The sequence below is a fragment of the Diadema antillarum genome, unplaced genomic scaffold, assembly GCF_040938485.1.
Source record: "Diadema antillarum isolate AM-2024a unplaced genomic scaffold, OU_Dant_1.0 seq00001129_RagTag, whole genome shotgun sequence".
Classification (NCBI taxonomy): Eukaryota; Metazoa; Echinodermata; class Echinoidea; order Diadematoida; family Diadematidae; genus Diadema; species Diadema antillarum.
Window position 1 is genome coordinate 357,964 of NW_027271942.1, and position 25,246 is coordinate 383,209.

Genomic DNA, 25,246 nt, shown 5'->3' on the forward strand with positions numbered 1-25,246 from the left:
ACTGTTATTCGGAACAGGACAAATCATAGATACTGTCACCACAGAAGGACATGTCATCTAAAACAGTCTTGCAGTTTTACTTATAAAAACAAAAAACAAAAACAAAAACAAAAATCTCAATAATGCTGCTATAGCATGGAGAAACAATATGATCCATATGCATCTGATTTTTTACAAGCATTACACAAAATATTTAATTCAGGCAATACCTATCTCTGAACTGTGAAAAAAAAAGAACACAAAAGAAAGTCTACAACAAAAGACATATAGAATTGTCATGTTGTGAATGCCATTACATGAGTTGCAGAACAAAAACATTTTGTAAAAGGATCTGAGAATGGAATGCACATGTTTTGGTCACAGTATCACATCCAAGTTTATACAGAATGTAGCGTACTCATTCCTATCTGAGCAAATGGGGGGGGGGGGGGGGGGTGGGCAGCATTTCATGTTTTGAAGATTGACAAGCCGCTCATTTAACAGGTTTTCTGAGTAATAAAGGCAGCCCACACTCATTGATATGGCCTGCGCTCAGTGGTATTTGGTGAGTGATACTACATACAAACTTACAGCACACACTGTGTATAGTGTCCGTGTCTGATTACAGATTAATAAGAACCAAGCATTTCACAGTCGGCTTATGCACACAAGTATATTTCTCCTTTTTTTTTTCTCTTTTCTTTGTCTCTTAAGGGTGAAATTTGCCCCTCCTTTGCGTGCTAGCTACACTCTTATCTATCTGAGTAGGCAAGATGTCAAAATATACATTTTTGTATATTTCTTTTTTTCATATAAAAGGCCACTTTTTCTCCCAAAATCTTATCCCAAGAAAAGCATACAAGGATGTACATTGCATATCGTCGCTGGGGTGACAAGACCTTGTATCTAAAAATTTGGTGAAAATGACTTTTTCGGATTAATGGTCGGATAATCAGTTCAGTGATGTCCTGTCCAAATCCTAGCTGTCTCACCACAAAAATGAAGCCGCCACAGCATACCAAAGAAAGGGAATCCATTTGTTACAGTGCTTCGGCTGCCATATTTTTTTTCCTCTTCTGAGCATTTGACATTTTGTAGATACGAGGTCTTGTCATCCCAGCGACGGTGTATTGCATACAACAAGAAACAGAATCTCCTTAAGAGATATAGTAGGCTGGCGATGTTTAGAAGCCTCCCACTCCGGTACCCTCATCCATCATCATTTCAGAACCTTATACATGTACCATCAGGTGGTGAATTAGGAGTAGATATAAACTAACAGAAAAAAAAAAAAACAAAACGAAACTAAGCAGTAACAATGAGCTTTAAGGATGGGCATACTAAGGATCACATGTGATTTACTCTTCTATTCCCAACAAACAACTTGCAAATGCTTGATATTCATTTAAATAAATATAAAAGGAAATCAGGGGCCTTACTATGTACATCTATAGCAGGATTCCACAAGTTTGGTTGGAGTGCAACTGAGTGACATTCTGATTCAAATAATTCAAGGATAATGAATACTATGTATTATGTACAGTAGTACAAAACAAAGCAGTATATACAAGCCAAGGCTGGCCTATGTTACAAAATGTGAACCAAATGTGTCATAAAATTACAAGCAGTGTATAAATTACATTAGTATAATGCTTCACTTTGTTATTACTAGTATTATGGTTGTCCATTCATAATATCAAACCAACAATACCAAAAGTAATGCAAATGTATGTACAATGAAATACATCTTGTACCACGAATACAGATTATATGAATACAAATTTTCCACACAGAAGTACATTTGAAATTATCAAAGAGCAAAATGAGCTAATCACAATAGCCTTGACTTCATGTCTCTTTAAGGAATTCATCCAAATAGTCTCCAAACTATCAAAAGATAAACTACAATGTATGCTGGTCACTTTGCAAAGTTTCATCCAATTGCAAATGATTTCATTCTTACTTGAGACTTCTACATTCAATAACTGAGGTACTGCGATTGTTCATTTGCCATTTGCATTAAAGGAAAAAAGATAACGCTAGCGGTAAGTGCAACCTTGAATAAAAATATGTGAATACGCAGATGTGAACAGCAAAGTCTGGTGATGTGTGACCATAACTCAAATTAGTGTTATTGTGCATTGTGTATCGTCATGATTATACCAAGTTATCAAACTTTTCTCTAGAAGGATTAAGACATGTGGCACATGATAGCATCTCTAAGCTGTCTGGTCAGATTATTGTCAAAGCATAGATGTTCAATTTATACATCTTCTATGATGAAGTGACTGTGACAGCAAGCAAGTTTTCCACATCTGCACTTCCTTTGAAATTATCATCTGTGTCAGAACATGCACAATTTATTAAATTTACAGAAATTAAGGTTGCAACGTTTAGAAAGAAAAGCAATAGATCAGAGGTAGTTATTCTGCAGTCCATACATTCCTCCCCTTGCCATTGAATGCCCAAAGGAATTATCGTCATATTGTCATCCAAAACCTCTCCTCTAGTATCTGATGGGCATAAATATTTTGGAAGGCTTGCCACTGAAATGTGGATTCGCTGCCGATGTGGGGATTCATATGACATGTAAACTCACAAGGGAAAATGCATGGTGTTGCTGAACACTTCTGATTCATGAGATTCTTACAAGCAGGGAAAATGACTGATGTATTGAAATTAAAAAAAAAAAAAATGACTTGTTCCCATCCCACGGCAGATACAATCGGCCACGTCCACACATAAATGGAGTACCCATTATTAGCTAATGGGTAAATTTTCGATCATGAATAGCATACGTTGACAGACCCCAAGAGCACAGTTTGCAGGGTATGTTACAATACGCTTCGGTTGACCTCATGAGGGATGGATGATCTTGCTCCCTCGTCAGAAAGAATTTCCTTGAAGGATGGTAGCGCATCCATGCAACCAACAGGATGAGGAGTTAGCACTCAGCTAGATGCCTTTCTTCTCCAGACTGCTGGTGCTGCCCCCACTGTAGGGGGGTGTGGTGAAGCCGGACGGGCGCACAGGTGGGTTGACGCCACTCGAGGGGTACCTGGGCGGGGCAGGAGGGCGGTTTGACTGTCCTCCTCCTCCTCCACTTCCTCCGCCACCGTTGCCTCCTCCTGCACCGTTTGCGTTACCTGGATTGTCTCCCAGCTTTCGCCATACCACCTATGAGAGTGAGATGGAAGTGATTAATGCAAAGCCCCTCTCGTAAATCTCCTTCATCCATATTGTTCACTCTCCCTGCTGTTTGCAATGAATCCTGACGTTCAAAATTTGAAGAATAGGTTACAAAAGAATAAGGAAATGAATAAATCATCATTTTCACCTTGTCTCCTTTTCATGAATCTTATTATCCACTAATTCTACATGATTAACTTTCTTCTGCTGATTACATTGAATCCTGACATTCAAAATTGGAAGGATATTCAACAACAGAGATATGAATAAATCATCCTATTCACCTTGTCTCATAGAGGGGAAAAGCCTCCCATTCTCAGTTGATGGATTTTACAAAGGTATTCAAAGTGATTAAATATACAACCATCCATTTCATGTGAATTAAAAAAGAATATATATCAACCAGAATTTTTCACAATTTTTAACTCATCTCTCCACGGTCCCTTCTTTCTTTATTCGAGAAACTTCACACACTCTTCAAACACTCTGGATATTACCAACAAGAGGAACTCATCAAATTATTGGGGTGGTCAGTGTGTTTTTGTTTGTTTGTTTGTTTGTTATTCTGAAGATTACAATCACACATAGGACTTACATTACACATCTCCCGGACAATGGCCTTTTCGTTGGTGTTCATGTGGTCATTTTCAAGATGGTTGGGTGGTGTCTGTCGTTCCAACATATCATGTACCTCCAGTACCTGCAAAAAAAAAAGGGGGGGGGGGTGAGAAATGAAAACTCCATGATAGTGACCCTTTATTTCAATTCAAAAGAAGAAAAATAATAAATCTCACCTTCCTTTTGGCTCCCTTTTTTTCTGTGTATGTGTGTGTGTGTGTGTGTGTTTTGTTTGTTTGTTTTTTGTTTGGTTTGTTTTTAGGCAAGGTCCTAAAGACTGATATTTTATCAGTTTCAAAGTTGATTCATATACTGTAAAACATGATATATTCGCAGCACGAAATTTTCGCGAATTGGAGCTGACGGCCCTTTTTGTGGCATGAAATTTTCGTGAATTGCCACTGGCGTTCAATGCATATAGTGCAGACAAGAAATTTCGCGTGCATTTTAATTTCGCGAATCTTGGCGCTCGCAAAATTCGCGAAATTAAAATGCACGCTAACATTCCTCATTTTACAGTAAATGGTTCAATGTGTAGCTCTGAACAGACGAAGCTGTGGCAACCACATGAAGTTCTTTTGAAAACACATCAATGCCTTCCTGTACACAAGAACAGGTGGAGTATCAAGCATTACAGCTAGCAATGAGGTGATATCAACAAACAAGAAATAGTGAGTTACTACAATCTTGTGCTTCTTCATGTCAACAATATTATACTGATGCATCACAGGAGGCAGTGAATATTTCACTTCTCAGGCAAATGAAAAAAAGTAATGATAACAATCCATCTTCCGTAAAAAAATTTATCAAAATTTCGCTAGCATACATGTACACGGAGATTAAACATTGATGTTGAATTCATAAAAATTATCACTTCTAAGAATGTGTACAACGTGTAAATCTCTGACATCTAAATGACATACATAGATAGACCACAATCCCAATATTCATCACTGTACACTTACATGAACTTTGCTGACCTTTATAATGGGATACAATCTTAAATGTTTATGGACCTCACTGCATACGTTTGTTCATAATCAATATTTACCACAGAAAAGATACAAAGTGGACAATAATAGCGTGAGCTAATTTCTCTGCACTCCCACATCAAATCTGTGATAATACTACAAAATCACTCACTACTGGAGGCCCACCTGTCACATCCTGTTTTCAATACCCCACAACCTACTCTTTATAAACTCATTCATTTGGATCCCACACACTCCTACTCATTGTGTTTTCGCTGCACTTCTTTTGTCTCCATCGATAGAGACTGAAACGACAAAAATACAATTGGCTCACTGACATTTAACCCACTGAGACAATTTGGTTTTTAGAGACCAGCCAGTGAGTCAGTCAACAATCAGTCAAAATCAGTCTATATTAATTTGCAACTTTAACACCATAACATGGAATAAAAATGTTTGAATGAATTAATTTGATATTTCTTCAAGAAGTTGCTTTATGAGGAGCAAAATTGTGACAACATCATATATCTCTCATACATCATTACACAATCATGAACTGAATTCAAATTTGCGGTCTGAGATGCCTGCATGCCATCATTTCCACCTAGTAGTGACTTCAGTGTTCTCTCTCAACGTATCACTGTACATACAACTGGGCAAGAAACAATCATTACTTAGTAGTCTGCATCTTTCATTAGTTGGTAAAAAAAAAAAAAAAAAAAATTATTTTCAACTACAAAGTTATAATTATTTAAGTTACGCCCATAATGCAATTTCAAATCAATTCTACTTTGTATTAGTTGGTGCCATACATTGCATTCAATTCCCTTCCCCCCCCCCCCAAAAAAAAAAAAAAAAAAATCACATCTTGTGAATGCACTAAGTTTAGATGATATATCCCCTGTCTGAATTTTGAAGAAAAGTCACTCTGATTCAACACTCCATGCAATACACCTGTCACTCATAAATCATCAATTTAAGTATTGCTGACCTAGTTTCAAAGACTTTAGTACTAAAAAGCTCAAATTCTTTCTAAAATCTTCTTTTTCATTCCAATTCACCCTCCCCCCCACCCCACCCCCCCACCCCCCAAAAATGGGAATCAAAAAGTGGGTAATCCTTACATTCCCAACAAATCACTAGCTCCTATTTATATCTCAGCTGTCTCTTCTATTCATTCTAAACTTTAGCCACAGTAGCATGCATGAATAAACTGAACGTTTGAACCCAGTTTACCACATTTCAGTAAGTCATAAGTGTACTGAAATTTCAGTGAAGACCTGGTAATTACAGCAAAACTTTAATGACCATGTGCTATCTAATTCATACACATTGTAAAAATCAAAAAGTTATTACAGAAGAGATTACACTTATTCCAACTCAACACTGAACAGCCATGTGTTATTACTTTGATGTAGGCCCTACACTGTACCTCTTGGATGCTGTATTTTCCTCAATTTATGACATACTATTGGACATGTGGTGTATTGTGTACAATGTGTATCGGGCAGTAATACACTTCATACTGTACTTGGAACAAATCTGAATGCCTGACTTTAAGATTATTAACGCCTACAACTACTGCAAAGTCAACTATCTACTTCGCCTTCTGTATTAAAAGACCTACAACAGTCATGCCAATGGTAAAATACAAGACAAAAGCTACAAGGGAGCTTACTTCATTTGCACTTTAGGAAAGCAGGCCTAAACAACACACTGTCTCACATGAAAAATGGTGAAGTTCAAGGACATTTTGTGACAAAATGTTATCAGGAGTAAAAAATGCGATCCTGGGAAAATAAACCAGTCTTTGGCTATCATGATTGTAAATACAGTCCAAGGAGAAAAAAAAAATCTCTTTTTTTTTGGTTGTTTTGTTTTGCTTTCAGTTGGAAGAGTAATGCAGTATATTCATGGCACATGATCTAATCATAATCTACCAAGTAAACAGAATCACAAATTTCTCCCTTTGAAGCTTCTGGGACTCACAGTAACTGCCTCAGCACAGAGGTACTCCACTTGAGCTGCACAAATCTCTGACCATCTTAAATTTAGGTTCGTGATGTAACCTACAGCAACGAGAGCACCGTGCTGCTGACATCTACCTTTTAATTTAGGAGGCGAAAAATGCAAGGCCTTCAACCGACAGGTGCGGAATCGTTAACTCTTCCACTGCACACACTTAATCACACTTATGGCTGGGGTAATAGGTTATCTCCTGTGCAACGCATAGATTGATGAGCACGATGAACACGTATCAAGCCCCACTGTACAGGGATGGCAGCCACATACCAGCACAGTATACAGGATGTGTAACCAGGCATGAGTCATCTTATTGGATGAGAGAGAGAGATCCACCCTTGTAGATGCTGGGAGCAATGTGCTCATAGATCTAATTACGAGCCAGGTAACTTCCTGCATCACGGTACCGCTCTATTAGAAATTCAAGCCTATTAACTCTGTGGTCATCCATCTACAAAAATGTATGTCTCTCATGCAATCCTTATAGGTCATCCTAGCCAAGTACTAGCCAATGTATCTGCTTGAATTCCAATAAATGGCATTCATTTACTCCTCTCAACATTTCTGCGCATTTTCCGATAGTTTTCTAACAGTAATGCAGGCAATTGAAGCCACTTTACCTAAGAATTCTACCGCTGAATAAAAACACTGTAGTTGAAATTGATCGAACGCCATGTATGAATAAAAATGCCACTGGTATAATTTTGGAGAAATATCCACTGACTATGCTAAATGCCGATTTCACAGAGTAACTGTTGGAAAAACATAATGCTTGGGCTACCAAGCATGTAAGTGCAAATTTGACTACATTTGTTTCATTACAATAGACAAATTTCTCTGACACTGTGCTTGAGGATAAAGGGACTGAGCCGTAGTGAATCCATTATCATGGGAGAAGGTTTTCATACACTATTTGCAACAGTTGCTGCTAGAGGTTCAGATTTATGCTACATATTTCTCTCTTGCTATCAACTAGAAAATATAGATACTGTGGTGAAGGAGACTTTAACCCAAACAGAAAGAAAGAAAGAAAATAATTACCTGTTTCAAATCAGGCAGTTACAAGGACAGAAATCGGCAAAATTGTGCAATTTCACACAAATAAAAAAAAAAAACTTTGAAGGGTGAATGTCTGTCCATCTCAGGGCACCCATTTTAGTTACATGGCAAATTGGTTTCTTGTATAAATGCATCTCTAAGCTTTGTAGCATCATGTCAACAATGACAATACAAAGAATCCGTTGGAAGCTAAGAGATGTATTACGTTTCCTTTTCTGGACACTAATGCGGAGGAGAAACATCACAAAACTGATCTCTTTTCATGGAGAGAAAGTACACCACCTTGGTGAAAGAATATATCCAACTCTTTACCATGGGGCATGTTGACAGAAAATTTACTGTTCAGTGCTATGAAGCAGGCAACACATTTGACATTATATACTCTTGACATGTATACCAGAGGGCCATTTCATGAAGCATTTTGTCAGATATTTTTTTTTTTCTTCTGACAAACTGTTATTTAGGCAAGTGAAATCCTTGCATCTCATTGACGGAGAGCAAATTTGTCTCACCAATTTGTAAGACAAAACGATTCATGAAATGCCCCCCTAAGGTGAGAGAGAGAGATCCTTACCTTCAAGGCATTCACCATAGCTTTGGGAGAGTTGGGGGCAACATTGCCATTCTCTATGCTGGGACCGTAGTTCCTTGATGGATACGAGGACTGGAATTTGAAGAAAAATAGTATCCATTTTGAAAAAGAAGCTTTTTAATGACTGAAAAATCAGATGAAGAACTTCAGTAAAATCAAGCAATGAATCACCCTCATTCACGCCTGTACTAGGAGACAAATTCCCACACAAAGGGCATTTGGTTTCTATCAGTTTACAAACTTCAGTCAAGGCCTATGTATGGTGTTGGTAACACATATAACAGTCCCTTTAGTGAGAAAAATGCTTCAAATTTGTTTTGCATGGCTGATTGAGCTCAACTAATACAGATAAGAATGTGACAGACATGTACGTACCAGTGTGATTTAAATACTGCATTACATGATTTTATAAAATAAAGATGCAGTGTAGAAATGATCTTCATATTGACAGTAAACTAAACATTTCCTCTCAGGTATGCCTGAACATAGGTTAGTAAATGTTTTCTTCAAATGACAGTCATGTATCTCAAAGTCCCTGTTACTTTCCAAGACCTGCAACAGGACAGTCAAATTGTCTTGCATCTCCACTTCTTTTCTAGTCTAGTTTCCAGTCTGTCTTTCATTTGTACTATGAAATAAAAAAAGTATGAAAATGTCAAATAAGATGGCAGCCAGCAAGAGGAGAGCAAAGACCAAGCAACATGATTTCCAACTCCTGACTGGTGTGCTCACTCAAAACTGAATGCCATAAAGAAACACTGAGGCCCAAATTCACGAAGGTGGCACAATCTTTGTCCATGGTTTTCAAAGACCGTAGTTTTGTATGGGGCGCCAAGTGTCGCATGACCTATTTCATTACGAAATCAGTCATTTCATCGATGTAACATTTTGTAACGAAATGAACATTTTTGTCGACGAAATGAACATTTTTGTCGACGAAATAGGCCATACTACACTTGGCGCCCCATACAAAACTACGGTCTTTGTCCATGATTTAAACCATGGACAAAGATTGTACCACCTTCGTGAATTTGGGTCTGATTGTCTGAGAAGCAATCTGGGAAAGGACTATCAGTAAACAAATATACAGTCAACCATGCCTGAGTTTAATCTAAAGGGACCGGTTGAAAAAAAGAAAAAATATTTCGACTTTGTGAATTATGACTTACACAATAGAATTAGCACATGTCTACATCCATCCATGCAAAATTTCTCTTTGCTTTAACCACTTTCTCTACTTGTGCAACTCAACTTCAGCGAGGTTGACTGTATAGTGTATACGCCGAATATTTCGCGAGGTTTTTAATTTCGCGAATTTTGCGAGTCAGCTGCTATTCACGAAATTAAAAACACGCAAATATCGACTCTAATACCGCCCGCTATGAATGTGACGTACGTGTATACATCTCTCCGTTCAGTACATGACTCCACGATCGCGAATTTAACCACTCGCGAAATTGTCGGGAAGTCCCGATTCACGAAAATTTAGACTCGCGAAATATATGGCGTATACAGTATTATAATCATATTCAAAGGAGACTTACATGGATGGAGTTGGAAGCACTTGGAACATGATTCTGCATGTGGTCATCCATCTTATCTTCACTGACCGGCCCATTTCTCCTCGGCTGCAAAGTCAAAACAAAACAAAACACGAGCATGTCAAGAGAGAACAATACATAATGTAAAAGCCAAGTATGGAATTGTTACTACATCCTTGTAGTTTCCAACATTTGTAGTACAGTTATAACCTGTTGATGGTGGTCATTATCACAATATGGTCATTATCACATGCAAATGACTCTTGCTGGCATGATGCTACAACAGCCGGTTTTCTTTGCAAAATACTGTTTGTTTTCAGGATTTCACAAACTTTCAATGTAATGATATTCAAAGATTTTTGTGTTTTGTTACACACGCCAATGAAACATCCATAGCATGACTATGATTTCTGTGTACAGGTAAGAGAACAGAAACAATTTACCGGTATGCTGTTTACAGAATTTATTGGGTATATAAACTTTGTGCATGACTTTTGGCTGATGTGTGTGCATTCCATGTTCATCGCTCTTAAATTAGAGTTCACTGTATTTATGGTATTTTAGCATTTACTACATGTACAAGCGCGCACATGCAGTAGGCACTACCTACATATAATACAACAATGCATGCACACGCAGTGGTTACAACTGCAGGGATCAGCTGTGTATTGCTCCACGTAACATCAACTGCATTGAATTATGTGTTGCTACAGAGTGTCGGAGTGCACTAGTGTCATATTTTTGCCAACTTAGTAGTGATTTTTTTTTTGGCCAAAAATAGTTGTGAGTTATGTTTATGAGCAGTTTACCTCCTGTAATAGTAAAAAACAAAGCCCTTCACTGGTGACAGCATAAGATCTATTTCTCTTTTCCTTCCTTTAATATAATTTTTGCCTATATTTTAGTAATATTTCATTTGGGAGGAAAGGGAATTACAGTATTTCACTGTTGCTGCATACCGTATAATGTCGAGGGATATCTAGTTCCTTGGTGTGCAGGCAGGTGTGATTTACTGTCACATTCAGTATCAAGCCCTATACAGTGCATTCCCATTATAACAAACAGGGTTACAAACATAATTTCCTTATAACAACGAACAAATTCATGTCCAAAGTAGAGTTAAATTATCTATATTTATCTTCACATATTTTATTTGTTTGGTTGTAAGGAAATTTCAATATACAGAAAAAAAAACTGCTGGTCTTGAGGAATTCATTCAATTGTAATGTTAGTCACCTGTATCACACTTAAAAAGTTTGGTAGTATACAGACTGGCTAGGTTTCTACAGCATGAGCATGAAAACCAAAGACAATGCCTTACCTCAGACTGGGAGTACTGGCCCTTGTCGTTGAATGATCGAATCCTCTCATCTGGATATGACACACGGCTGGACTGATCTGTAAAATAATCAATCAAAAAGAAACCAAGAAACCATCCATCAGTCATGGGTTGTTTGTTGTTGGTGGTGTCTTTATCTTTTATCTTTTTAAGAAATCATGAATGTATTACTGGAATTCAGGATTAGCGGCAAGTGTATTATATACATTGGCAAGATGGAACAGATGCTATAAAACTGAACAAAATTGAAATGACCATGAATGGTGGATAATTGGCTAGGTATATACCTGAACTTGATAAGGATTACTAAGTACCAAATACCCAAAAGCTCAAAGTTTGCAAACTCATATATATATATGATAACATTCCTCAATAACATGGCATCCTTTTCTTCATCCAAAAACAAATTATACAAAAGTCCTCCTCATATTTTGCACACACATTTGTACATATACATGTACAGAGCTGCACTCCTTCCACTGGGTTTTCACCTGGGCAGTTTCTTTATCATTAAATCAGTACACTCAAAAAGAGAGAAGGTAAACCATTATACAATTCTCTTCAACAATGTACTGGCCAAGGAAAGAGGTTTTAAGTCCAGTTTCATTCCAAAGAATGGACAGATCTCTTAAACACTGCACTAAAAATATGAGCACAGTTCCCACCAAAGATCTGGCACAACAGACCCAATGCTTGCAGTTTTGCTTGTCCTACTTTAAAAGCTAAGCAGTAAACATGTACTGATGAATAACATCAAATCAATAATGTGAAACAAACAAACAGCTGATTATTCAGGTTGCCATGGTAAAACTTCTACAGGTGCAAGCTTGTAATGACACTCCAGCACAAACAACAAATCACACTCTCAAGTTCATCAGATATAACTTCACAAAGAAAAGAAAAAAAAAGACACAAAAGCAGCCCTGAATCCTACATTTCCATTCAAGAACAGAAATTCCTCTCATTCTGTGGATTTGTTCTTTCACTTGAGCCCCTATCTGAAGGAAATGATAAATTTTGGTGGATCAGAGGGTAGACTGTGGAATGTGCACAATGCCAGGATGACAATCATTGCCTACAAAGCATGGACAGGCTTGGGCAGTGATTCCCATTAACAGACAAAAGGCCCATGCCACTTTGATTGGCTCTCTGCATGCAAAAATCAATAGTAAGCTGGCAAGTTGCTGACCTAACCAGAGCTGTGAAAAACAAATCAGACTATCTGCCTGACAAACAACAAAAACACAAACAACAAAAATCATCGCCTTACTGTAAAACGAGGAATGCTCATGTGCATTTTAATTTTGCGAATTTTGCGAGAGCCAAGATTCGTGAAATCAAAATGCACGTGAAAGTTCTTGTCTACACTATATGCAGGGCTCGACACAAATGGTGGCCCGGCGGCCCAGGGCCACCAAAAACGCACATCAGGCCACCAACATTTCAGAAAAGAAGAATTTGGTGGCCTGATTGGGCCACCAAAAAAGGTCGGATGTTTGCCTTTGGGTCACCAAAAATAAAAGTTAGTGTGCAGCCCTGCTACTGGATGTATATGCATTGAATGTACATTGTAAGAGGCAAGTCGCGAAAAATTTTATGCCGTGAAGAAGGTCATCTGCTCCAATTCGCAAAAATTTCATGCTGTGAAAATATCATGCTTTACAGTATATTTTCCAGTAAAAATGCACATTTACAATTGTACAGACGAAAGTTTTATCAGAGGGCTCAGGCTATGATCAGAATCATTCATATGGTACTGCATCAGTATATAAAAAGGAAGAGTTGGCAGTTACAATGTAAGTGCAAACATGTGCACGTCGTTGAATATGTACCAGGTATACATGAAGACCTAAAAAGAATGCTTGAATGAAAAAAATTATCATCGTGTGTTTACTTCTTAAATGTCATGCATAGCATAACTGTGAGTAGTGTAGTTGTAGAATTTCACACAGTGTATGTAACACAATGATGGTGTTTGTCTTTGATCTCCACCCTGCTCATATAAACTTGCACATGTACTCTTCTGGAATGCTGCTAATGTGAGTGGATAACAGTGATGACAGAAACAGAGTCTGAACCAAGAGAGATGATACTGAGAGATGAGGAGAGATACCAAAGAGACATGACACCATAAATTCTTGGCCTAACTGGTGATAAGCTGCATCAATCATCAAATTGGCAATAGAGATTGTTCCCCACTGTCATCATACACATAGTGCTGGAGTCGGTCAACCTTTTATTGACCCATACTGGGCTGTTCTATCTGGCTTTGGGTTTGCAGTTAGAAATAAACTGCACTTGATGTCCAAAGCAATGAAGGGAAAAACCTGGTTCAGTATCTCTCTGCTCAATGGAGTATAATTCTCAGTGGTCAAATACCTGTCATGGTATGCATTAAAATGTCCATCTGTATTGAGCTGAGATACAGCTAACTTCTGGGATTCAAAGAAGCCCACATAATGTATCCAGTACTTTCTCTCCTCTGAAGCTTTATTTTTGTGATAAACTTTTTGGTCCATTGATACCCTCAGATGACCATGACACCATAATACATATTTGCACAGTTGTACACATGTACAAATGTAGGTTGTTATCTTTAACATCACAGTCCATGCTAGTTTGATCAACGTGTCAAAACACTCATTTGTGGAGTACGTGTAGATATAATATTGTGGTTGTGGTGGTCAAGGCCTGAGGTTGGTACAGTGTCAATATAAATTTGTCATCCTACTAATTGTATATGCACAGTCCGTAAATAGCCAAATTTTGAGATAAAAAAACCCAAAAACACAACTGTAACTGTACTGGGGAGACATTGTGAATTAATCACTGTTAGTCTCCCTACTAGAAAAGCAATGTCATTGCTTTTCTAGTAGGGAGACTAACAGTGATTAACAGTGATCCAATAATCAATTTACCAAAAATAATTAAAATGATTGTGTAGTTGTTTTTTTCCATACTTTTCAATATTCTATGTTGCTTACCCCACTAATGTTTTCAAATCTAGGATCCTCCCTCCAGACCTAGAAACAAGTGTTACACAATTTTACATTTTACACTTTATATAGAAGTTAATGCATACCATGATTTCCAAATATTGCCATTCACAGAGATAACTCCAAAGCTTGCCTAAAAATTCTTGGTTTTAGCTACATTGTACACGTGTATATAAACCTGTAAATAGTAAAACTGGATTCTAAGCACTGGTATTGAAATGTCATTTGAATGAATTGGATAGTTGAGTCAATTGTTACCACAAATTGTAGTTCTAACATAGAAATATGTATACAATGTTTTGAGTGCACAAGTACATGTACAATTGTTTGTAATCCAGTTTTTTTTTTCTAATTGACCCAGGGTGGTCCACGAGGGGTTTTAGCATGTCGCTGCAACATGCTAAAATTCTTGTGCAACATCCTAAAAAGCCAGCAACATGCTATGCAACATCCTCAAGAATTTGCAACAAGCTCAAAGTAAAAGTATTCAAAAATGTGCAAAACATGTGCATAACATAAGAAACATCAAACTACCAGGTACAGACATTTGTGTGCAAAACATGAGAGAGAACATTGAATGTAAGCAGCAAAATATTGCGTACTACGTACATGTGCGCTCCGCGCATATTCAATTTCTGCAATATTCTCAGATTCTGAGCTTGCAACATGCTAAAATTTCAAGTTGTGGACCACCCTGTGACCTATTTTACCAAAGTACAATGTACATGTACATATCATGCACTTGGAAAGTAGCTTGCAGAATTGATTGTTGCTGCAAGGGGAAGCCCCAGGAAAGCTTTTCTGTTGCCAAATTATTGAAAACAAATATAATTAATGCACTGAACTTTGAATACAAATGTACACTGTACATTTGTATGATACATTAGTAGTCTATTCTCAGAAAACATTTATGAGAATGACAGTGGTCTCCTCGAACTGTTCATGTCATATGATTAAATTTGAATATGTTGGTATGGCACACTGGCAGTGTCTCCCAAAGATTAGAATGAGTTTTAGAGTGACAACGGTCTGTTTTTACTTCCTACACCTGTATATGCATACTTTAGAATGAGACTGTTAATGGGCAACAAGGATTACCAAGCACGGGGGATTGGAGAATAATTTTGTGCGCATTGTACATGTACTCCAGAGAATTTTAGTTAGAATGGCATGCACTCTTTTAAACTTTCAGCAATCATACACCTGTATATATTAAAAAGATACAAAAACAGCGACATACTGGTACACAAAGTAACAAAATAGCTCATTACCCTGCATTACAGCATACAGAGAAAATGAAAACTTGTGAAGATGTTTACAGTTGCACCAGAAAGAGATCTTGGTTGGAGGGGCAACTGTAGCATAAGTGGAGATGCTGAACTTTTATTGCCTTACCAAGAAACAAAATGATAATTGCCAGTCATTATCAAGTTGCATACCCCCCCCCCAAAAAAAAGAAGAAAATACAGTATGTACAATCACATTGAGGGATCCGTAGGAAATGATAAATATACAGCATGCATTTACTGAGCACAAAGCGTGAAGTCTCATTCACTCCAATCAACAAAGTTCAGGGGTTCATAGGATGCATTGTAAGAGACAACATCACAAGTCAGCTGTATCATCTTTACTGATCAAGACCTTGTCATCCCTGGGTCGTGTAGGGGTCACAGAGTTCGTTTGATGGAATGCCGGTTCTCATGTTGTCTAATGAGGCATGTTTCTCCTTTTTTTTCATGGGTGGGATCTGTTTATTCATAAAATTTAGTGGGTGTTACTTTCTTATTCTGTTGGTATAAACTGAACCTTATTTTACCCACCATTGTACATATTTACAAGACCATGGTAGATATTTTACAGCAAATATTTCTCTTTGTTTTCCAGCCTCTTTTAAACCAAAGGTCAACTCATTCTGAGGTCATGGGCACAATAAGGGCACATCTACTACATGTAAGGTACAAGAATGTCTGATGACATGCTACAAACTGTATTCTGTTTGATGATGGTCTTAAATCTACTGTACATGTACACATGCCATTCTTTGCAACTGCACGATAATGGCATGGCAGTATACTAGCTATGAAGGACATCCTGCTTTGATCCACAGTCAGCACATTACTGGGCACTAGGAATTAAAATACAAAGGATACTTCCACACCCAGCCAAAAGACTTCTACCATACACTGTACAGCTATAGATGCTGCAATAAAGTACTGTACAAAAGTGTACATTGTACAAACTGTACATGCAGAAGTAGATCCACACAAATTGACAAGTGTAGGGTGACAAGAAATTCTACCACAGTACAAACCAGTCAGCTGCAGCTGATGAACTGTATGATTTTAAACACTTCAAGGAACCGTGTTTGCTTGACTTTGAATATGTACAGGCAAGATTTTTAAAGTGACGGATTAAAACATCAGAGGCTGCCATGCACTGTGGACCCTAACGGAAGTTTGAGTTGCAGTACAATGTAGGAATACATCTAAATTGATAAATACGGCTGAAGAGAAAACTAATCAGTGCGAAAGAAAGTCAAACATACACTGTACAAAACTTCATCATACTGTTCATTTTACTTGCATCTTACAAAAATGTATATCATCCGAGCAACAAAAATATTTACAACTGAACAACCGTAGGTTGCACACAAGAATAATTTTATAGGTCATTGTGGCATTGGTCCTCAACTCTGTTCCAGTCTAACACATTTTGCATGTCCTTCCTACAATGTACATATGCTGATGATACCCATAAAGTCATCTGAAGTCCATGGCCACTTCAGAGTCTGACCTGCTGTGAGAGGTCACGAGAAACATGACCTCAAACAACACATGGCAAGGTGAAAGAGTGGGCCCCATAGATATTGTACTCCTGACACTTTTACATCCCACACCCACGCCCTGGCATACTATTCAGGTGTTGCTTTACAAGCATGCACCTAGGCCTCAGCTATTTGTGTGTACTGTAAAGTGCATATGGTCGGGAGTACTCGTGACAACATTTACACATTAGGTACATGTATAATGTAGTACATGTGTACTGTGAATGTCCTTAGTTCAAAACTAATCCCCCTTCCTCCCCCCCCCCCCCCTGCAAAAAAAAAAAAAAAATCTTTCTCTTTCTTTCTCTCTCTCCCCCCCCCCTTTTTTTTTATAGACACAGAGAGAGAGTTTTTTTTCTTCGGTATCTGTGGGGATATGTACCTTTTTGGTAATACATGTACTTGTATGTGTATCTGACTATTTTGGGATTGATATCTAGCCTACCGATTTTCAATGTAAAGTCTTTCTAAAGAAATCAAGATTAAAGTCCTTATAAAAACTAAAAACAAAGGATACAATTTTTGCTACTGCTTCTATGGATTCACTCTAGAAAGAAAAAAATAACACACACACACATACAAACACACACACAGTGCTGTATAGGCATTCAGTACACTGTACAAACTACAACAAATGGATCAGCTTTACCCCTCCCCCCCCCCCCCCCCCCTCCCCAATCAAATAATTTGATAAATACAAATTTGTTATTGCCAAGGTGCCCTGCAGGGAAGGAATTTAAGATAATCAGCTTGGTTTATCGCAGACAAGAAAGGTGCAAAGCCTCACTACCACTTCAGTGTGGCAGAGTTGCATGGTCGATTGTGCAGGATTTGTATACCTAATGTGCAAATCAGCAGGGGATATGTACAGTACTCTACAGCATGGCAGTGCCCATGTTCAGATGTGTGAGAGATTTCACAAGCTCTTTTTCCTCACTAAAACGAATGACATCTAATAATATACAGTTACAATGATAAAACATGAGTTTTTGAGGGGTTTTTGCTCTGATCTGTATTCAAAAGAAAAGCACTGAATGATAGAATAATATTCATTCATTCATTTCGATCCTGACCAGTGCTTTTGGGCAACACAAGCAAAATGTCATACTAAACAATGTATGGGATAGAAGTGATCTAAACTGGATCTTACTGCTTGAATGCAATGAATGCTTTCATCTGCTAGCAGTAAAAAAAAAAAAAAAAGGAATAAGAAAGTTTATCAAAGGTGCTAATAAAGTGCCCACTCTTAGCACTCATATGAGATCTAAGGTAAACACAGGCAAAACAATTAATATTAACAGCTTACAATTTTCCACTCACCTAAAATCTGTTGAGTGAAAAGTATTTTTCTTAATTACAAAATGTACCTGTAGTTTCTTCTTGGTCTTTTTTTGTTTGTTTGTTTGTTTGTTTGTTTGTTTGTTTGTTTGTTTGTTTGTTTACACTGCAGGTACTGTAACTTAAGGATTTAACATCCGGTACGAACACTGTAACACCAGACAGCAGGTTTCATTGAAACCAATCAGTCTCTTAATACGGACTGCCTTATGAATGATTTGCCTACTGTGCATGTTAACAGAAACACTGAAGCCTTTCAATCCTTTTATCTTAATGGGTTATAAAATACTTTTCACAGTAAACAACACAGCCCTACAAATGTAGGCCCAGAACTCTTTAACTTGCAATAGAAACTCACTGTAGTAAATATCCTGTGTATTATCTACTGTAATCTTCAGATCAAGTGTTTGATACCACCATACCTTTGTTCTAATAATGCCACACTTCCACAATTAGCATGGCTAAAGGGCTGTGTACCTACTGTACCACTGGAAGCAGTGATCTAAAAAATGTTTGAGTTATCACATTTGATGCTTGTGCACATCATACATTTCATGTGTACAATTGTATGTACGTAGGTCAGTTGTACATCACAGAACATCCAACAATTAAAAAAAAATCACAATAAAGTCAAAAATAAAAGGAGATACAGTTGTATCACTATTTTTCTCAATAAACCATAACTGTAGATTGTTTATTCTAAAACCAATTTTATTATTATTATAACTGTTGTTCACATTTTGTATAAAATTCAACAATACGTAATATTGATTATACTGATTAAAAATTTTACATTGGTTGTTTCTATCCCTAGCTCACATTTTAGAACTACATGTACTGTATACGCTATAATTTTCGCGTACATAAATTTTCGCGAATTGCCGCCGTCATACATTTTCGCGAGTGGTTAAATTCGCGATTGGGGGACCAGAGAAAATATGAAGTGGCAAAGAAAGTGTGAATTTTCAACTTACTAGCAAATAAGAATGATACTAGTTATACACTGCATGAAAAAAACTTACCAAACTCTGCGAACTAGTAAGTTAGAATTCAACATTTTTGAAGTGGTTAAGTCCATCGCGCTAGATTTCTGACGAGTGGTCCCCTTGCGATAATGGATTGGCTCTCTACAGTATTCGTAAGTAGACGTGGACGTGCGTAAACAAGCTTAGCCAGTATGGTCTGTTCGGTAAGCCGTGACATGGTATACTAGTACTGAAATGTTCGTATCATCAAGGCAAGGGATTCATTTTGGAAGATAATATTTTCGCGTGTTGTTAATTTCGCGAATAGCTCCCGACTCGCGAAATTCGCGAAAATAAAACCCCCGCGAAATATATAGCGTATACAGTATATTGAAGCACTAAAGCTGGGTTTTTGTTTCATCTGAAAATGGTAAATAACGCCTTTAATTTACAAAACAGAGGAGACGGAATCCTTATCTACCTTGTTCGGATGGTTTGTCCTGGAGTCCATGTCTTCTCCCATCCCCCTGCCCTTCCCATGCCCTTCCCCCTGCCCCCCTCCCCCTCCCCCTCCCCCTCCCCCCTCCCCCCTCCCCCCTCCCCCCTCCCCCCTCCCCCCTCTTCCCCCCTCCCCCCCCCCCCTCCTCCTCCAATTCGGGAGGGAGAAGTTAGAGTGGTTCTAAGGGTGGAGTGGTAGAGGGAATGAAGACACAGTAACTGCACAACTTATCCCTCCTTATCTCAGCATAGAATTTTGTATTTGTACAATTCCAAGATGATTAGCGATCAGAGCAAATATTGCACCAAGTGCAATGTTCTGGTCTTCTGGGTACAATAAACAATAGAGTTGGCACATTGTACATTGTGGTACAATGTATGTACATGTAGAAAAGCCTGCATAAGGCAGAGCTCGCTCTGAGTGTGATTATCTTCCATTTCAGTTCCATCAAGGAGCTTCGGAAGCTCCTTGGTTTCATTCATTCAACATGACACACAGACTCATGAACAAAAAAACACAAATTAAATCTGTGTGACATACAATGTATTTACTAGCTATCATAATCAATGTCATGGTTTTCTTGTGATCTGAATTACAATTTGACCTAGATACTCTATATACAGCTGTAAATATTGTAATATACAAAGTAAAAGGAAACAACATGCACACATTATTTATAGTTCACTAGAGAGAGGTACCCCGCTAAACGCGAAAAATTAGTCGCACGAAAATATCCACTTTTACAGTATCAGGTAGAACTTCACAAACACTGATCAACAATTTACATACATGTACATTGTATGTACGGTTTACATTAATAAAAAAGAAGAAGAAGCATTTATAAAGTACAATGTACAGAATGTAGATTTAGTTGTAACAATGCTCTATGTACTGTAAACCTTGTCACTACAGTACGTACAAAACTGTCCTGTGCATGGAGGAAAATTATGTCATCTCTTCTACAATGTATGCCTGTGGTTAAGAAGTTGATGGACACTGAACAGGCAATGAAAACCTTCAACAAGTGCATGTGAAGTTGAATTAAATGGTGATTTGCTCAACCTGAGAATACAGCAAGACTTGAGACATTAAAACGACTCAAGGATTGTGACTGGACTACATGTACATGTAGATTGGAGTTGAAGACTCAGAACTGGCAGGAGGTGAGAACAGAATAACACCATTCTTACCGCATACAGTGTATGACGTAGAGTGTAATATGAACAGATACATGAACACTGTACTGTATTGTAAGCTGTTACTTTTGTGTACAGATATTTTCGCGAATGAGCCGGTCACAGATATTTTTGTGAGATGGTGTTAAACTGCTTGTATATCTGACACTGAGGCTTATCATAAGTACACTACTACAGCTGTAGCTGTAGCGTATCGCACTATTTTGTCTGTTGTTAAATTAACGGTCCAGCACTGATTCGCGAAATTCGCGAAAAATTAAACCCTTGCAAAAGTAACAGCTTATACAGTATACTGTATAGGTTTTTTTTTTTCATGAAAGATATAGTGAAATCATGTCTTGAGGAGAGACTAATATCAAACAACATTTTAGTGCCAACAAACAGTTTTATGAAAATGTGAGCAACCTCTGATAAATACTACAGTAGGGAAATTTCAACTACTTGATGGTAGCTATGTATGCCATAAACAATGATGCCATTATACATCTTAAAATAATTGTAATATTGACATTCATGCATTCATGTCAGGGACATCATTTGCAAAACACTCCTTCCTGTTTTGAAAATGACTGCAATCTGCCTCACGATAATATTTTCTTCAAGGCAAGAATGTAAGTTATTTGCACTATTTGTATTACCACAAAGTGCTATAGAAATACATTTGCACATGTACAGTAGATATTTGTATGGGGTACTCATTTTGTTGGAAAGAGCAGTTATTCAATCAAACATGAACCAGATGAAGTCTTGTATCATACAGTGACAGTGATGCTACAATGTAAGTCGTTTGATGAATGACTGAAATGTAGATTGTACAATATATGTTTCTATCTAACCATTTTTGAATGCCCTAGTCCTGCTAACAATTTGTTCATCCACTGAAGAAAACGATAATATGCTTGATGTGTATTAATCTTCTCAATCGATGTGGATCCCTACCATGTTTACTTTTCATCAATGTACATTTGTAATATACGTGTAAGAAGTTATTGTACTCATTACGCTTAAGAAGCATGCCTCAGTCTATCACTGACATTAGATGGTACTACTTGAGCATACTCTGTCACCTCTTCTATGTTTGTATGTTACAAAAATTGTACCTGATAACACACACAAAAAAAGACACGTACGATACTTACAAGATTGTGTACTAACATGTGATATGCTTACAAGTTTACAGTTGCAATGTGACAATTAATGAATCAGCATAAAAATGGGAATGTATTTGATGAGAGATGCATTAATTATTTAATGTCTTGCCATTTTTATATGAAATAGAAGGGGTACAAGTAACTCACGAATAAGAGGATATAACAGAGGTTTATACTTTAAGTTTTAAGAATACAGGTTTGGGAGATCATGCACTATAAGATTTTCAATATCAAGTACATGTTTGTGTTTTTCACTTGTCAAAACACACATCCACAGCAGAGATGAATCTCAAGTAAACTCACCATTATTCTGCAGAGGATAGTCTACACCATTTCCCCACACGACTTTGGAAGACCCATCTTTCGACATATGTACGTCGTTTGAAAGCGACGAAGGCCCATTGACCATGCTGTTCCCTTCTCCGCCATCTTGAGAGCTTAGGCTGCCTAGGCTCGAGAGAGTACTTTGGTTACCAGTCCTTTCCTGGTCAAGGAGAAAGCAGAGCTCTCTCAGTTCAAGGTTATCGCGGAGCAGTTGCTGCTGTCGCTCCTCCAGTTCGCGCAACTTGTCTTGATATGTGGACACTCCATTACGCATCACACTGGTGGTGTACTGGCCGAACCGCTGCCACTCGGTCGACATCTTCCGGCCTTTTTGCCGGTCATCGTCGAGGAAACAGCACAGGTCCCGCAGCTCCTGGTTATCAGACAAGAGTTTCTGGTTTTCAGCCTTGATATGTTGAAGTTCGTTCGTCTTCAATTGCAACTGGTGCCTGAGCTCTTTCACTGAGTTGGCATGATCGTTCAAAAGACGGACACGTTCGGTTTCGCACCATCTCAGCCGCCTAACCACATCCTCAAAGCTCAATGTCTTCAATTCCTCATCCGAAGTAAATCTCGAAATATTCCTTGCTGCCATGTTTTCTCACAGTCACTTCAACTCTTACAAAACTACTTTGCTCATTCCTCACATGCTGACATTAGCTTATAAATCCACTGCTGGCATGGCACGATGTCTGCACAAAATACATCAAGGTTGTACGGCCTATACACAGCAGATCCTTCAAAACTGAAACAGGAACATCTGCAGAAAAAAAAAAAAATATAATAAAGACAATTTGAAACCAGTGGAAAACAGATACATGTATGATCATGAAACTAAACACAATCAACATCTCATTATGAAGCTACATACATGTACCAGTTTAGAAGTCATTGTAAATGTCATTATGCTGGACAAAACAGTGACAACTTGAGTACCTACAATTGTACATTAATGGAAATTTACGTATACAATGTAAAAAGATTGTACCTAGAAATATTCTAAAGACATACCTATATGTATTCTTATGTTTGAAATAAACTCATTAGAATAACAGCATCCTACAAATTACTGTCTGTACTTTGGGAACACCACTCTTTCCACTATTAACTGCACCAGGCAAGTGCATCATGTACAGAATGGTTGTATGCAATAATGCATACACTGTAGCATTTGTTTACTCTGAATGAAATATATCAGGAAAAATCTGAGCGATCTTATATCAATTTCTTCTTGTTTTTTCAGTCATTTTCTTTGTGACAGGGCCCAGGTGTGTAAGAAAAATTGAATCAAAAAGTTTTTTTTCTTCCAAACCATCGTTATTTCAATTAAGGTTGTACATGTAATTAGGCAAAGTCCAAATCAAAAGCTAACAACAGACTACACTTGTATGGAGATTCTAGATCCTTATGTACATGTACATTGTAGGTCCCATTCAACATATTTCAATACAATGTATGTGCTTTCTACCCTTTACTCTAAATCACTTCTTGGGAGATCATGCAAGGTTAAATTCTGAGCTCTGCATTACAGTGTACTGTCAAACTGATCGTTCATGTTCAATGCAGCATAGAAACTAACTTTGTTGAAAACTGAAAGAGTGATATTGAAAATGGTGAGGTAGAGAGAGACAAACTCAAGTGTTGCAAGCAAGCAAAATAATGGAATAAATATTAGACATTAGTGTCAGGGTTCCTACAATTATTGGGACTCCCGTGAAGAAGTTGGACCAGGGGGGTGTTTCATCAATTTAGTCAGCGCTGACAATTTCAGTAAAATCCTTGGTTTTGATTGGCTGAGAAGCTCTGGTCACTGACTGTTACTATGGTAATTGTCAGTGACTGACAACTTGTCAGCGCTGACAACTTTCGTGAAACGGTGCCCAGGTATCCTGAGTAAAAAAGTACAGGTTAAACTAAAGATGGAGAAATCATTGATTGTGTTGTGATAGTATACAAATTTCGGCTATATCACAGTTTACCGGCAGCCAATCTTGGAGCATATTATAAGGCACTCTGAAGAGAGTGTAGAGTATGTTTTTTCTTCTAGAGGGTTCTGGGGTGTCCCCCGTGCTCGGTGCCCTATGTACACGTAGTGCTATACTAGTGTTTGCGTGTATTTGGGTTTCCAAAAATCGTGCACATACAAATGAATGTCCTATGTTACATGTACAATGTATACACACATTTTCTAATGAGCTTTAAATCAAAGCCAGTAAACTGTAATTTTCCCAAATTTCATTCATGAACTTGAATTGGATGATATTGATAATGCAAACTGCAATGAAGAGCAGTCTAATTTGAACCATGTTGACATTGCTAATTGTTTGTACACATTGACACGGCAAACATCATTTTCCTCCTCCGACTAGTTTCTACACTACACAGTACAAACAGCTGTAAAACCAGCACCAAGGTTTGACCTTCCCTGCCAAAATGTGATGGCACACATAAGTGTAGGTTTTACAGTTAAACAGGTAGCGGGTGGTCAAATTTTGGATGGTTTTATAGTCGAATTACTTGGTACTAGACTAAATAGTAATATCTAACAGAATCTAATGATTGTAGACCCATCTACAAGTGAACCTTCTCGCACAAAATAGTGCATAGTCTTCAATCACGAAGCTACAATGAACAGAAGAAGAC

General features: G+C 37.8%; 1 protein-coding gene across 1 annotated transcript; it reads right to left on the reverse strand.

The window, feature by feature from the left end:
* Positions 1–475: 475 nt before the first annotated feature.
* Positions 476–23,359, reverse strand: LOC139744024 (coiled-coil domain-containing protein 85C-A-like). The gene is made up of 6 exons (XM_071654488.1): positions 22,583–23,359; positions 11,293–11,369; positions 9,975–10,058; positions 8,413–8,502; positions 3,764–3,868; positions 476–3,156 (listed from the first exon to the last, which is right to left on the reverse strand). Exons 1-6 carry the CDS (start codon positions 23,196–23,198, stop codon positions 2,935–2,937), a joined length of 1,194 nt encoding a protein of 397 aa, XP_071510589.1. The 5' UTR covers positions 23,199–23,359; the 3' UTR covers positions 476–2,934.
* Between the last annotated feature and the right edge of the window lie 1,887 nt (positions 23,360–25,246).